The sequence below is a fragment of the Rhinolophus sinicus genome, chromosome 2, assembly GCF_057876585.1.
Source record: "Rhinolophus sinicus isolate RSI-liver-muscle chromosome 2, RSI-T2T, whole genome shotgun sequence".
NCBI lineage: Eukaryota > Metazoa > Chordata > Mammalia > Chiroptera > Rhinolophidae > Rhinolophus > Rhinolophus sinicus.
The window spans coordinates 178,829,746-178,844,459 of record NC_142502.1 but is presented as its reverse complement, the minus strand read 5'-3'; the positions used below and the strand labels follow the sequence as shown (position 1 = coordinate 178,844,459).

General features: G+C 52.8%; 1 protein-coding gene across 1 annotated transcript; it reads right to left on the bottom strand.

The window, feature by feature from the left end:
- Window positions 1-324: 324 nt before the first annotated feature.
- On the bottom strand, window positions 325-7,469 carry OSR1 (odd-skipped related transcription factor 1). Its single transcript, XM_019754812.3, has 3 exons — window positions 7,177-7,469; window positions 2,023-2,719; window positions 325-1,268 (listed from the first exon to the last, which is right to left on the bottom strand). Exons 2-3 carry the CDS (start codon window positions 2,688-2,690, stop codon window positions 1,133-1,135), a joined length of 804 nt encoding a protein of 267 aa, XP_019610371.1. The 5' UTR covers window positions 2,691-2,719; window positions 7,177-7,469; the 3' UTR covers window positions 325-1,132.
- Window positions 7,470-14,714: the final 7,245 nt, after the last annotated feature.

Genomic DNA, 14,714 nt, shown 5'->3' with positions numbered 1-14,714 from the left:
AGATGTTGGGATTTCTCATGACCGCTCTACCCGCCCGATGCTCGGCTTCTTTGTAAACTGGAAGCCCTTTGGAGGCGAGGAGTGGGAAGATTGAGACCCTAAGACCGAAGTGGAAGAGAAAAGTCACAAAACAAATATGGATGGAGTCCGAGGTAGACCAACACCAGGAGAAAGGGCTTTCTCCACCTATCCCAACCCTATCACCCCAATAAGGCGGAGGTTCGGGAGTGCGACAGACTGGAGTCAGCAGAGAAAACCTGCTCCTCTCAAAGAAAGGAGCCGCCCAGTTTCCTACGTTTGGGAGGGAAATTACCCATCTTGCAATGCCTGTAAAATAACCGTTTATTTCATATTTTAAAAAACTCCAGTGATAAATGTCCGTTACCGATGGTCAGCATAAAGTGCCAATCGCAATACAACGCCCTGCTCCTAGCCGGCTGCTCGTTCACGGTGACAGGCGACGGAGCGGGGGGCCGGAGGCCGGGCCCCCTCCAGCCTCAGGGCCCGCGGCCCCCGCCCCGCCGACCGAGTCGGGGAGCCCACGGCCGGCTGCGCGACCGGAGCTGGGAGCCGGAGCTGCCGAGCCCCGCACTCGGTCCCGGGGCCGGGTGGCTGAAGCAGATACAAGGGATTACACTTTTGCAGGCTCCCGCGGGTGGAGATGGGCGGGAGGAGGGGCTGGAAGCTGTGAGCTCAGAACTTCTTTTCCTCTCCCCACTCTCTCCGCAGTCAGAGTTACAAGCTTATATGGTCAAAGAAAAAAAAATAATAAAGAGGACGTATAAAATAACAATAGAAAAAGTAATACTTCTGGGAGAGGCGCCGCTGCGACTCCTCGGAGCTTTCGTTCTTTTTTTTTCTTTTTTAAATGCAGTTTCCCTTCCGCCACGTGAGTACCGCCTTTTGGCCAAGAGTTTAGCCGCGTCCTGGGGGAACCGCCCGGGCGGCCCGGGTCACAGCTCCGGGTGGGGCTCTGGAGTTCCGCGTGCGTCCGGGACCCAGGGGACATTGTTTGGGATGGGGGAAAGTCCGGGAGCCCCTCCCGCTGCCCGCTAGAGTCGCCTTCCGGCTTCTGATCCCTCTGGAGGAGGGAACGGCGCGACCCAGGGTCCCGGTGACCTGCAGGCTCTATTTAGCATTTGATCTTGGAGGTTTTGAGCTCCTTCACCTGTGAGTGTAGTGTCTTGTGGACAGCGAGAGTCCTGGACTGGCAGAATCCTTTCCCGCACTCTTGACACTTGAAAGGCTTTTCTTTGGAGTGAATATATCTGAAGGCAAAAACAGAGAATTAATCCTTGCAAAATGATGCAGAGTTATAACAGTTGCCCAAGATCCCCTACTCAGGAGGGGCCAGCACGGTGCTTGCCCTCAAAAGAAAGGGTTTTGTGGGGTACCTAGTGTGGAGCAGGCAAAATGCCAAATTTGTGGATGGCTAGGTAGGTGAAGGAGGAGCTTGGGCGATCTCTGATCTATAAATCTCTGCTCCAACCATCTGCCTTCCTCGGGAGGGGCCAGCACGGCCTTTTTTTAAGGCCTGGGTCAACACTGACGGGGAATTAGGGGACATGGGGTAGGGCAATTTGCTGGAGCTGCACTGTCCAAGATGGTACCACTAACCACCTGCGGTTAAAATTAAATACAACTAAAAAGTGAGTTTGTCAGTCACACTCCTTTCACATTTCAAGTGCTGAATGTATCACGTGTCACTCCCCATCATCGCAGAAACTTCTATTGGACAGTGCTGAGGATGGAGGAAGGGGTGCGGAAGCTAGGCGTGCTCCTGTGGAGTTCATGGAGACCTGACTTAGTCTTAGGTCCTATTCATCCCTTGTTCTCTCCACCTATGCTCCAAGATCTCATCCCGGAGCATTATATGGTTTCCTTCTCGATTTTAGGGAATTTCCGGAAGCTGGGGAGGCTTGGAGCTGGTAGGGGGTCTCAGGGACTTCCTTACTAGGGAGGAGGATGGTGAGGACAGAAGCAGACTGCCAACTCCTTCTAGGGCCACCTGCAGTGCCGCACCTGTGGTCTCGTAGGTGGTCTTGCCTCCGGAAGGCTTTGTGGCAGATGTCACAGGTGTAGGGCCGCTCGTCGGTGTGCGTCCGCTCATGGATAAGTAGGTTGTAGGACTTTGTGAAGTGGCGGCCACAGAACTTGCAGACGAACTCCTTCTTGGTCTTGGAAGGTAGGCGTCCTCTCGTGGGTTTCTTTTCTGGGGATAGCTTGGTCACATCCAGGAGGGCTCCCAGTCCACCAGCTGGGGAGCCGGGGCCCTCCCCCCGACCAAGCTTGGACGGATCTTCTTGCGTGGCGGCCAAGGCCAGGTTGGCAAAATCAAAGCGTGGCTTGGTCTTGAGAGCTGCTGGGCCGCTGCCCCCAGCGGTGATCTCGGGCTTGGGCTGAATGACATGGGGGAACCAGGGAAAGGCAGGCAGCTGGAAGCGCGCGTCCACTAGGTTGGACATGGCTCCCGGCACTTTGGAGAAAGAGGATCGTGGCAAGTGCATGGCCGGGTAGCCCAGCGTCCACTGGTGCAGGTGCACAGCGTGCAGCGCACTGAAACCATACAGGTTGGGCAGGTGGTCCGAGGGCACCGTGGGCAGGCCGTTCACTGCCTGAAGGAAGGAGTAGTTGGTGAGCTGCAGGGATGGATGGATGGGCACTGGTGCTGGCAAGGTTTTGCTGCCCATTGTGGTAGTTGTGGGTTCTCAATCTGGATCTGTGAAGAAACGAAGGGAATGTGGAGAGGAAAACAGAAGTTCAGGGGAGATCATCCTTCTGAATTCCAGCCCAGCCACACCCTTTCTGTCCCCCAGGGCAGGACTTGGGAGCCCTAAGACACCACTGCGGGAATACAACGACCTCAAAGAAAAGACAGGAACCCTCCTCTCTGACCTGAAGGCTTCCTCCAAGTGGTCTCTGGCAGATACAGAAACCAGCCAGTAACTAAATCCAATGCAATGCAACCAACTTAAATGATGGACTATGGTGTACTTAACACAGAAAGGCAGAAGCACAGGGAAACTTTCATCCATGTAAGCCTGAGTCAACACAGAATTACACTCTCCTGCAAAGATAACAGGAACTCAGAAGCACACTTACATCTTCATCAGCAGAGAAACAAACACAGAAATGCACATTGACAGATTCACACATTCTGAAGCGGAGTTGATAACAGGGTGCAAAGATAAAGTGGGAAATCCAGTGCTCTACTGCAAAACAAAGGGAAAAATATACACACATATATTTACATGGGGTCACATAGCACCCACGAAGAGCCTCACAGACAGACAGTACACAAACTCACACAAATCCGCTCCTAGCTCCTGGCATTAAGATCTACTACCTGACCTTCCACTTGGCCTCTAGAAGCCTGTCATCTTTCTCCTCAACTTTGACCACAGATTTGCTTTTCTGCCTCACTACTAATGAGCCCTATTGACACTGCCTTCTCTGCAGCTGCTTGTGGACTGACTTGCTACCATAGTGCTTGGGGATCACCTTGTTTCAGCAAGGACACTGACACCCCTGTTCCTTAACTCAGTGAAACATCTGCAGTTGCATGCAAGGGGGCTTCAGTACCCTCCATGCCCCATACAAAAGGGGGCAGGGTCTTTGGGCTCTCAGGGTGTGTGTGTGTGTGTGTGTGTGTGTGTGTGTGTGTGTGTGTGGTGAGCCTTGGGCAGGTGGGTATGCCTATAGGTGAGAAAGAGCACTGAGGCCGCCTCAGCTGCTATGATCTAGGCATCCTCCAACTGCAAGGCCAGTGAGCTTAAGCAAGGCTGGAGGGAAGCTGTGCTGAAGTGACCAACAGGCTGTCATCTCTTGGCCTTCTTGGTCAGTCTCCAGCCTCCATGGACAGGTCTGTGCTCTGCAGGGAAGCCTTTATCTCTGTCCCTCCAGACACTTAGGTCTGTCTAGTGGAGGCAAAAAAACGGAGAATGAACGCGGAAAGTACACAGGGGCTTTGGGCTACGTAAGTGCTGAACTCCCTCTTCTCTAGGCTCTGAACTGAGGGCTACTCAAAAAGTCATTGTGGGAGTAGGGTGCTTGGGACACCCTGCTCCTTTGCCCCTCTCAATCCTCTGCCGCCTACTTCTTCCTTTACCCCTTCTTCCGCCTCTTCTCTTCCTCAGATCTCTCCTCCAACCGGCAGTAAGTCCCCTTCGGTGGGATGTCAGGACACTGCGCTGCTCTCGTTCACACAACACACTGACACCTACCCAGGCAGCTTCCCCAGCCTAGCTTACCCTCAGCCCAGGCCAGCAATGCTGTGGCCTAGACTCAGCTGCCTTTCCGTACAGCGAAGCCTTTAATGAGAGGAAAGTGTCGCACTCGTTGTCGCGAGGAGTGAGCACAATCTTGACCCAGGAACCCTTTCCCCTGGAGGTCACTCGCTGTGTGTAGGGCCATTCTGCTGGGGGTGGGGAGGAGGGCAAAACACCCAGAGCCGGCAAAGATTTGCTTGCGCCGGTTAAATTAGCAATCGAATGAAAACCTAGTCTGCCTGCAGCAATTAATTCAGCCGTAGGGTTGGGGGAGGCATGAATCTGTGGTGCTCGTGCCTCTGGAGCGTGAGCGCTGGCCGCGCGGGCAGAGCTAAGGCCTCCGCACCAATCTGCTCTGCTGCTAGGAGCACGGGTCGCGCCGAGGACAAACCAAGATCATCCTATAGGGCTGAGACACGGCGAAGCAAAATAGGAATTGGACCAGAAACAAAGCAGGGGCCGGTTGAGATTGGGGAGGTGGGAAGGAGGAAGAAGACTCGCCAACTTCAAAGGTCCGCCCGGACTTAGGCGAGGTGAGCGCTCTTTGATTTGCTCTCACCTCTTCTCCCTCTCCAGGCGCTGGAAATCAGATCCTTATCTCCGGCTCCCCAGGGCCCGCCGGGCGCCGCCGGGGCCTCCGCTCCCTTCCCTTGGTGCTTGGCCTACCCTCGGCCAGGCGAGCGGTGGTGGTGGTAGGACTCTGCACGCGGGCCCGAGCCCGCTCCGTGCCGGTGTGGGAGAACCCATCAGCCTGGCGTACTAAGCTGGCCTTTCCTCGCCTACCTGCTCCCAGGAGCGAAGACCTGGGGTTTGGTGGGAGGAGGGGGTGCGCTCGCAGCCACCACAGCTCTGGAGAGCCAACCTCTCCCGGCTATCTGCCGGATCTTGTTTTCCCCAACACTCAATTTATTTTCCTCAGCGGCGCAGCCAATTTCTTATTTTCTGCCGCATTCCGAGGCCAGGGCTCCTCAGACTCTCGCCAACGACTTTCCCGGGGACGAAATTCGTTCGAAACGTGGCTCTTTACACTAGTACCAAGAATGGGCCGAATGCACGATCCGGGTTCAAGCGGTCAGCTAAGAGAAAAACACAGCCTCACACTCGCTCACCGCCGGGAAGGATGAGCTCGGGTAGCCCTGACCCCGAAACCTCAGTGTGAACGCTTTAGGTATTTAAATGCGAGAGGGAACACCTCTTCCCAAGCGAGGCAACCACTCTGCGAGGAGTTTGGGCCTCCGGACCTGGGAGGTGCGGCAAAGGGTCCCCACTATGCGCAGCAAATGCAGTTCGCGCTTGGAAGCCCGAGTCCCTCGCGCGGTGGAGCGCCATTCCCGGGTCTGCAGCCAGACCAATACCGGGCATTAATGAAGTGTGCCGAGTCTATTAAAGTGGTTTATTCGGGGCTAATTGAGCGTGAGCGAGTTAACTGCTTGCATTAATGAGGACGGAGCGAGCTCCACGAGCTTGTGCCTGGAGGAACCCAGCAGTAGCCTCAGAAAAACCATCCTTGACATCGAATCCCCAACACAAGTGACAGGCGACCGAACTCCAGGCGAAGAATTGACCAGCACAAGCTACTTCTGTTGAATTTCCCCAACGAACGAGATCGAACGAACCCTTTAGCTAGGCGGCCATCCCTCTGCATTTTAACGCCCTTTGCATCCTTAGCGATCTGCTCCCCAATCTTAATGAAACCGCAAGTACCTCCAGAAGCCTCAGATAGAACAACTACCCACTAATCTCCCCCCACCCTTACCCTCCCGTCCCTACCAACCCTCCTCTTTTCTAGGAGGCTGTAAACCTGGGGAACTAACTAGCCTTGCACGTGGTTTCTGTTCCCAAGGGTCAGCCCGCAGCTTAGACCCTGTGAAATTTACCAAATTGTGGCAACAAAGAAACCCTCGTAGCTACTTTACTCTCTGAGAGCTTACCCCGCTACTGCCCAGAGCTGCTGAAAAAGTACTGGATGTGGGTTTCCATCCTTCTTATCAGGGACATTTCTGGGGAGAAATTAGCTCAGGAGGCAACACCTCACCTCTTTCCCTCTCTCCTCTGGCTTCCACCTCTCCTGAAGGCTAGGTTAGGGGACAGTCAAAGGATCAAAGGAATCCTTCCCTTCCAAGCCCTAACCTGGAGACACCCGCGGCTCCACAGTGTTTCAGCTAATGTGACGTGCGGGTCTCGAATTGGAAAGTAGTGCTCGCGCCCCTGCATGCACCCGGACAGTGGCGGGTTACCCTCCAGGCCTTGATCACACAGAGCAATCATCCCATAGAGAACACACCAAGTCAGCGCAAGTGCGAGGCGGGGTCAGTCTCCCGGCCCCGCGCTCCCGGGTCCAGCCCGCATCATACCTGAACGCAACTCTGCAAAAGATAAATTCGCATTAAAGCGCGACCCGGGAGGGGCATGCACCTGTCCCAGGCGCAGTCGGCTGCAGCCTTGGCCATCCATCCACTCTCTCTTCCTTCTTCATCAGCTAAGGTAGGTCACGCTGAGCTAGGCGCGCATCTCGGGAAAGTTTGTGCCCGCTGAAGTTGCTTCGGTTTCGTAGAGGGGGCCCACAGGCTGACTCCCTAAGTTTGTGGCACCTCGCCCCAGATTCCGCGGAGCCTGGCCCCCGAGTGGGGTGTGGGGAGCAGTAATGGAAGCCCGCCCTCTCATTCCCCGGAGGTCAGAGGCCGAGGACCCCGCGCGGGAAGTCCCTGAGCCAGACCCCCTCCCCCCCAACCACTCTGGGCTACAGCGGTTCTAACTTTCACAAAGGTCCTGCAGCTTTTCGTTTGGCAAGAGAAGTTTCCTTCTGGGACACTGATAGAGAAGGGACACTCGCCACGCTGTGACAGGGAGCCCGGGAGTCCTGCCTGCATTCCCCTGGTCGTGCCGGGGTTCCCAGGGTTGCAGTTACCTTGTTCCACGGCGGTCCCGGGGCTGAGCGCGTCTCTGAGGCTCCCTCTGCGGGGGACCCGGGAAGCCAGAGGCGCTGGATTCCACAGGCACCCCCGGAGCTCTAGAGTCCTGGCCCCTCTCCGGCTGCGGGGACTCCCAGCGCGCGACAGGCGGGAAGCGCTCAGCAGCCCCGGAGTCCTGCCCGCCCCGGATGGCGAACCTTGCTCGCGGCTCCCTGGTTGGGTCTGAACCCAGAGCGGCTGAGAACGTGCTGGGGAGAGACCGAGCTTCGACTCACTCATCCCTTTGCACCGAGCCGCCTACTTATTTTAATCCACCACCCTCCCTCCTCCTCCCTCCCTCCTCCCCTTGCCTCGGGATTCCACTCCTCCTCCCCCTGCCCCCCAACCGTTTTTTTGCCCTGCGCCTGCGCACTGAGAAAGAAAGTTTTGCTGACCCCGGCAGCCGACTTTGGCAGCTGCGCACGCTTAGCCCTGGCCTCCCAGGACTTGCGTCCCTAGCTCTTCAGTGCCGTTCGACCCCGTCTGTGCTGCTAGGCCCACCAGGGCACCCTTAGCGCGCTAAAAGAAACAGCCCCTAGCCGAAGAGAGGAGGGTCTCCTCGCGTTTCGATCCTGTTCCTGCGCGCCTAGGACACAGCCTGTGCGGAGTGGAGATGGGGTGGGTGGTGGGTGGGGGGCGGTCGCACTGGGATCTGCGCGCCACAGCTTGGGCTCCTGTATACTTTGGCCCTGGCAGAGTCGCCTCTTCTCCCAGAATCTCTTCCTGGAGGCAACGGGCCCTGGGTGTGGAGCAGGTCCCGGACGTTCACGAGTACTCAGTGCGAGGGCGGTAACACACCCGCATGCCCATGGCTGACCCCAGACCCTGGGGTACGGAGTTTAGTAGAAAGATCAGAGGCAGAGGGTGGGGAAAGGAGGTAAAGAAAGTTATTTTCCTGGGACCCAGAACCTTCTGGGATTCCACCCTAATGAGCAGTTGCACCCTCTAATCACATATTCATTTGTTTTGGAAGGATGGATGGGAGTTTGGAGAGCCGCTCAGGCATGTGAGGCGAGCTGCAAAGTTCGTTGGCTCCGGAACCTCTAAGTCCAAGGAGCTGGTTCAGGTAGAATTCGGGACCTAAGAGGGGTCAGGGTCCTGGCTGCGAGAAATTGTCTTCACTGCCTTAGGGAGAGTGCCAGTACTAGCCACCTGACTGCTCAATTCTCCGCGCTGACCTTCAGCTGACCCCAGCCCCGACCCCTCCCTGCTACACCTCTGGAACACCCAGTCCAGAGTTCAGAAACGGACGCTGGTTGCAGGGGGTGCGGGGGTCGGTGGGGGGATGTTGGGTGAATCCACATGCACACACTGCACTCCTCGTTTGCACGGAGATTGCTGCTGAGTGGCCCTTCCTGGCATTAGTGGGTCTCCAACATATTAGCATATTGGAATTGTGTCTCTGGAGACGAGCTGCCACTATGTTGAGCTTTGGTTTACCTGTCCGCTCTGAGACGTTTCTTTAGGGTGCTGTTCCCAGACCTAGGCAAATGATAGTGGAAATGCCCCCAAAGGCGAAGTTGGAGGAGACCCTAGTCTTACCTGTAGGCCTTCAGAACAGAACCTGCCATCCAGCCCCTAGTAATTTTGCCTTGGGCAGGAGAAGGAGGAAGTCTTTGCACCAAGGGATTGCAACTCACCCCTGCTACAGGTTAATGCCGGAGCAGAGGGGCCCACATAAGTTTGCAGCTGGAATCCTAGCAGCTGCCAATAAGGAGCGACATTCTGGCCAAGATGAGGCCCCTTGGGAGCAGAAGGGAGCTGAGATCACCCCCTTCCTTGAGATTGCAAGGCAGCCAGTTCCAAGACCAAAGGAAGGCCTGGAGGGAAAGTCCAGCAGGGCATTTCTGGATTGTGCTGGCTTCCACCTGGAGCAGGGGAATTTGGGTGTACCAGTCTCAGGCTCTCCTGGGAGACAAAGCTCAGGTAACTTCCCTTACCAGCAGCAAAAGAATCCAAGAGACATCTCCACCATGGGGCACCTGACTGTCCAGACTGATTAAGAGATGTCCCCTAGGGAGAAGACATTCAGGCCAGATGGAGCCTCCTGGGGTATACAAATCCCACCTCCTGCTCAAAATTCCACACGAGGGAACTGTGCTTCCTTTACCTTTCCACTTGGCTTTTTCTTCTGTATCAGGGCCTGTGGTCAACATGCCTCAAGGATGTCTAGAAAACTGCAAGTAGTAGGATACCTAAAGAACTATTGGAAAGAGAGTCTTTAGGGATCCTAAAGAAAAGACCATGCAACCTGGTTATTTAATATGGTTCTTGCCAGATTATCTTGGAAAATTGATCCTGACTCAGGCCAAATCCTGGAACTTAGCTCGCGTGGGACAGGATGGGGAAGCAATGTTGGAGCTGGCCCCTCACTGGCCAGCATCTCAGGCTTTGCTTCCCAGAGGAGTCCTGGCTCCCTTGTCCGGAGCTGGTCATTGGGGTAGGTAGGACACCACAAGGTGAGCCTGTTTCTGACACCCGACTTTCACGTGGCTCCTCTTAGGTCTCCTGACAATGCAGAATCCCAGAAATCCTGGATAACGAAATTCAAGGTTTGCTAGTTGTGAAAGAGCTCTCCATCCCAATCCAAGCTACCTAAGGGGTGACCCCAAAACCATGGCCTCAGTGTCCACTGGAGGCCAACCAGATTCTGGTTCCTGGGGTGGCCAGGAAGAAGCCAGGAAACTGAGAACCCCTCTGCGGCTCTATTTAAGAGGGAACAACAGTGGGGAAACCTCCCCCACCTATTTAAGAGAAATTAATCAGATGCTAAGCAAGGTCTAGATCGCAGGCAGCACAGCTCCTGGACCGCAGCTTGGATAGATTGAACAGGAGGGGACCCTGAATGCCTAAAGTCTACCAGAATAATTTTTAGTGAAGTCCTTTTGGTTTAGGATTCTCAAGGACGTCAGGTTTCGAATTTGATAAATGTCCTCCGTAGCCCGGACCCAACAGTCCTATGGCCACGGAGCCCAGTGTAGGTGGCGAAACTTCTGTCTGGACGCCCATCTGATTCTTGAGCGGCCGGCGCACTCCGCCACACGCGGCTACAGCCACTACTGAAGCTGTGCCTGCGGGCTCCAGCCCACGACTAGATTTGGCGCAAACTCTGCCAGGCTCCTTTTAGCTCTCCTGCCCACCGCCTGCGGGGCGCAACGGTCGCGCCGGAGGGGTCCCAGCCTCGGCTAGGATGGAACAGCCGAGCAGCCGAACAGCCTTTGGGGAAGGGTCCTCACCAGGCCTCCGGTTACGCCTCCCCACCCCCAGTGAGGGTGATGTCCGGCAGCGAGCGATGCCCCGCGGGCGTGAGCCTCCCGGTCACTCACCACTCTGCATCCAGTCCCAAAGCAAGCCCTCACTACTGCGTTTTCCTGGGCACACTTTGGGTGGTGACAGCTTCTGCTGGTCTCCCCGCCCCAACCCCAGCCCCTCTACCGACTTCTGCTGGCTGGGAAGCAAAAGTGTCCCAGCCTGTCTTCGGAGTGAAAATTGAGCAGCTTCCAGAAAATTAACTAGAACGTGGCCTATATTTCTTTGGGGTCTTGTGGACTGAAAATGAACTCACCTCTCCTCACTCTCTAGTCACACAAAAATGACTTTTTCTTTTTTTTTTTTTTTTTAAAAAAAAGGAGTTTACTTAGCATTTGCAAGTTTTTACCTCCAACGCAAGCTTTCCTGCAACTGCATTGCGGACAATTGGGGGTCTGCTCATTAGAAACCCCCCCCCCCCTTAGGCATGTACAGAGGTTTCAAATAACCGGGAGATTTAGGTATCCCTCTGTAATCATTTAGATGATGGATTGTAATGGCTCAATAGTTCCTCTGGAACCATTACGATCAATCAGGTCAAAATCCAGCTTTGGGGAAAAGTTTTTAAGCACGGGAGGTAGGTAACACCATATGCACACGCACACTTGTGCAGATAACACTCTCTGATAACGTACAAGCAACTCCAGGGTCTTAGGAGAATAAATCCCAGGTAAACGCAAGAGCGGGTGTTTATTGTGACAGCGAGAGACAAGTTACAGTATCAAAACTGAAAGGGAAAGTGAACTGTTTTTCCAGGCAGTTCCCGTTTCGTAAGTTCTTTATGAGCACATAAGTATCTTGAAACTATTTGTCACCTTACTAAATGTAACCATACACACGTACACGCTCGCCTCTACGCTTGGTTTATAAGAACTGTATGAAGCACGAATATTCATGTCGGACTGCGTGAACTCTGGGCATACTATCATCGGTAAAATGAAATGTTAATGTCTTATGTCGTGAGGATCAAATGTAAAATGTGTGTAAAAGGAATTTTTACTTTTTGTACAAATATGACTTGTCAGAATTATTTTCGACACATAGCAGATCTGTGTTCTAAGATTATTGAACTTTACCTCTATCCAAAGATGAAAATAAATGTATTAGAAACGACGCAGTGTTTAATCAAATTGAGAACGATGAAGAAAAGTCATTTTAACTGAGTTGTGCATAGTTAGGGTGAAACTCTGCGGATAGAACCTTACCACATCCGCGGCATTCTGTTCTTGAAAGGGCTACATCGGCGGCAGTCAGCGCTGGAAAAATGAACGTTCGCGGTAATTAAACATTTCCAGACACTGGAGGGTTATTATCTGCACAGCGATTTCCGGCGAGAGGATTCTGGAGCAAGTCTGGCTGCGAAGTGTGATAGAGAAAATCGAGGACGCAATCCTAAAGAAAACGCGCCACCTGCTGGTGAGCAAGTGACATCTCCCGGTGCCCCTTCCTCGAAAAGTCTCAAATCCAGTTACCCTATTTCATTTTACCTGAGTGTTTTTTTTTAAAAAAAACTTCCTTTTCTAAGTTACGCAATTCGCCTTTACTTGTGTAAAACGACGCACACTCTTACCCTTCCAAAGAGCAAACAAAAAAGGAATTCCGTTTTGCCTTGGGGTTTCTGTTTTCCCTGCTCCAAACGAGATTTGTGAGTTTTTTCCTTTTTTTTTCTTTTTCTTTTTTAAACCCGATATTCTTAGCAACGATCTACCATCATTAGTTTCTGGTCCTGGGAATAAGAATGAGCCAGGATCTAATGTGAAACTTTCCTGCATTCTCTGAGCTGAATTGGAGCTGCCTTCCAGGTTTCTAACTCCCGAGGTGAAGGGACCAAGCTCTTGGGCGTACTCCCTCCCTCCCTCCCTCCCAGTTTTGCGCTAATCTGTACCTGGCCCCTCGACGGATTCCGATTTGGCTTTCTGAAGAACTGCAGGAATGGAGGGAGTTTTTCCCTCTGAATAGGTTTCCCTGAAACACGTGATACTTCCTACCCTCCTTTCTCCCAGGCCTTTAGATTTCAGGTCCTTTGCTGCTTGCTTTCCTCTAAGTCCCAACCCCGACCGACATTTTAGCTGGACGCTCTCTTCTCCTTGGCTTCCAAGCTGCATATTTTTAAATTTATTTTTTATGGAGATGTAATTCACCTATAACATTGTGTAAGTTCAAGGTGTACAACGAGCTAGTTTGATACATTTATGTATTGCAATATGATTACCGCCATAACGCAAACACCTTCACTTCTTATAAGTATAGTTTCTTTCTTCGTGGTGAGAGCACTAAACTTTAGTCTCCTCACAACCTTGAAGTTTTTGACACAGTTGTTGACTCTGATCACCCTGCTGTGCCTTAGAGCTCCAGGACTTATCTGCTTATCTGTTAGTTGCAAGTTTTACCCTTAACCAACATCTGCCCAATCTCCCCACCCCAGCTCCTGGCAACCACAATTTTACTCTCTGTTTTGATGGGTTGGGCAAAGCTGTATCTCTGATGTTCTCTTTCCCTTATTATCAAAGCTCTGGTTTTCTGGATAGGAACTGGAAGAGAGATGCCCTAGGAGTACACCTGTTATAACTGCTCTTTGTTCTGTCCTCTGCCTGCAGAAGACAACAGGGTATAGGAGATCCTCAGGAGTTTCAGCTGGGCTGCTCTCACAGGCCTCTATCCACCTTCTTTACAACACTGCTTGCAGGCACTCGGAAAGTGTAGAGCTGAAATTGCACAATTTCTAATAAGGAAGAAAACAGAGGCTGAGATTGCTTCCAGCCACAGTGTACTGACCAAGTGCCTGGGCAAAGTGTCATTTTTCTCAGGTTTTCCAAGAGCAATGGTTAGCTCTTACACCAGTCTTTGGTGCAAAGGCCTGAGACACAGGCAGAGAAAAGCAGTGAGGGACCCAGGGAAAGACAGGCTCCATGTGCCCCTGGTCCAGGCTGGTAGAGGAAGCTCTGCTCACCAGACACCCATCACTCTCTTTGCTCCAGGAAGAGGTAGGGTCTCCTCGTTACTATCCTGAGCTTGCAAAGAAGGGTGGAAAGGGAAGGGGCCTGACCTAGACATTCCTGAGGACCACTAAGGATCCCTAAGTGATGTGAGCTGCGAGGTACCTCACCTTGAGGCATGAATAATGATACTGACTGCCTACATGGAAGGAGATCAGGGGTGTCTGCATCTTTAGTTTATAGCAGGGGGGCTTCCTGAGTTCAGACTGTCACACTGAGGAAGTTCTGGGTCCCCAAAGTGGTGGCTCATCTCAGAAAGAAGCGACTGCCCCTGAGAACTTGGAAGACATCCTGATACGGCTCAGATATATGGTTTTCCTCCACCAGGTGCCACTGAAACCCAAGCCCTGACTTTGGGGAGGTGTGGGGCAGAGTGAGAGATTGGAATGGAGAATGTTCCATAATATTTGCCCCTTGGGCAAATCCAGGGTGACCCGCCCAGCCGGTGGAGGACCACCCCCTCTGCTAGAACAACCCTGCATTCTGATTTCTGCGAAGCTAGGCTCTGGAGAAGGAGTGGTATTTGTGGATCTGAGGCCCATCATAAAGCAATGGCATATTTGCACAGAGCAGGAAGCCACACTTCCTGTCTTGTCCACTGTAAGGGCCAAGCACCCTTCTGCCACGGTCCAGGCGGATGTGGTGTGTGCACTTAGACGCCAGCTCCTACCATAGCTCCCTTTATTCCCAGGTGACTCCAGGCAAATCTGTTTGCCCATCATGCCTCCAGTTCTGTACACAAGAACCTTTCCTCTGCGAAGCACTTGCTGAAACACTTTCAGCAAGTCCAAATTACGAAAAAGGGAAATATATTAGCATATGATTTTTCACTTCAAAACGACTAATGGTTGGGTTCTTTCAGTATATTTAGGTATTAGTTTGCATATCACATGTCAACAATAAGGAAATGAAGAGAAAACGTAAAACTAAAGTGTTAGTATTGATGTATTTCAGATAAAGAATTTCTAGAATTGTGACTTGATTTGCCAAAACATGTAGTCTGTACAAACACATCAGAAGATTTATCTAACAAAGGATAAGCCATGTATTGCCGTGGGGCTTGCTCTTTCTTAAATTTCTGAGAAGATAGCCAGCGGGCACTGCAAAAGGCCGCGAGGTCCCTAGGAATGGAAAATGCTGGGCTCTCAATGCACACGGCCCTGCACAGGCTGCAGCAGGAGGCCCAGCAC

Coding starts and splice junctions, on each gene's coding strand:
- OSR1 (XM_019754812.3), bottom strand. CDS start 2,690: ATGGGCAGCAAAACCTTGCCAGCACCAGTGCCCATCCATCCATCCCTG. Junction 1,269..2,022: donor GACCACCTACGAGACCACAG/GTGCGGCACTGC, acceptor TTTTGCCTTCAG/ATATATTCACTCCAAAGAAA.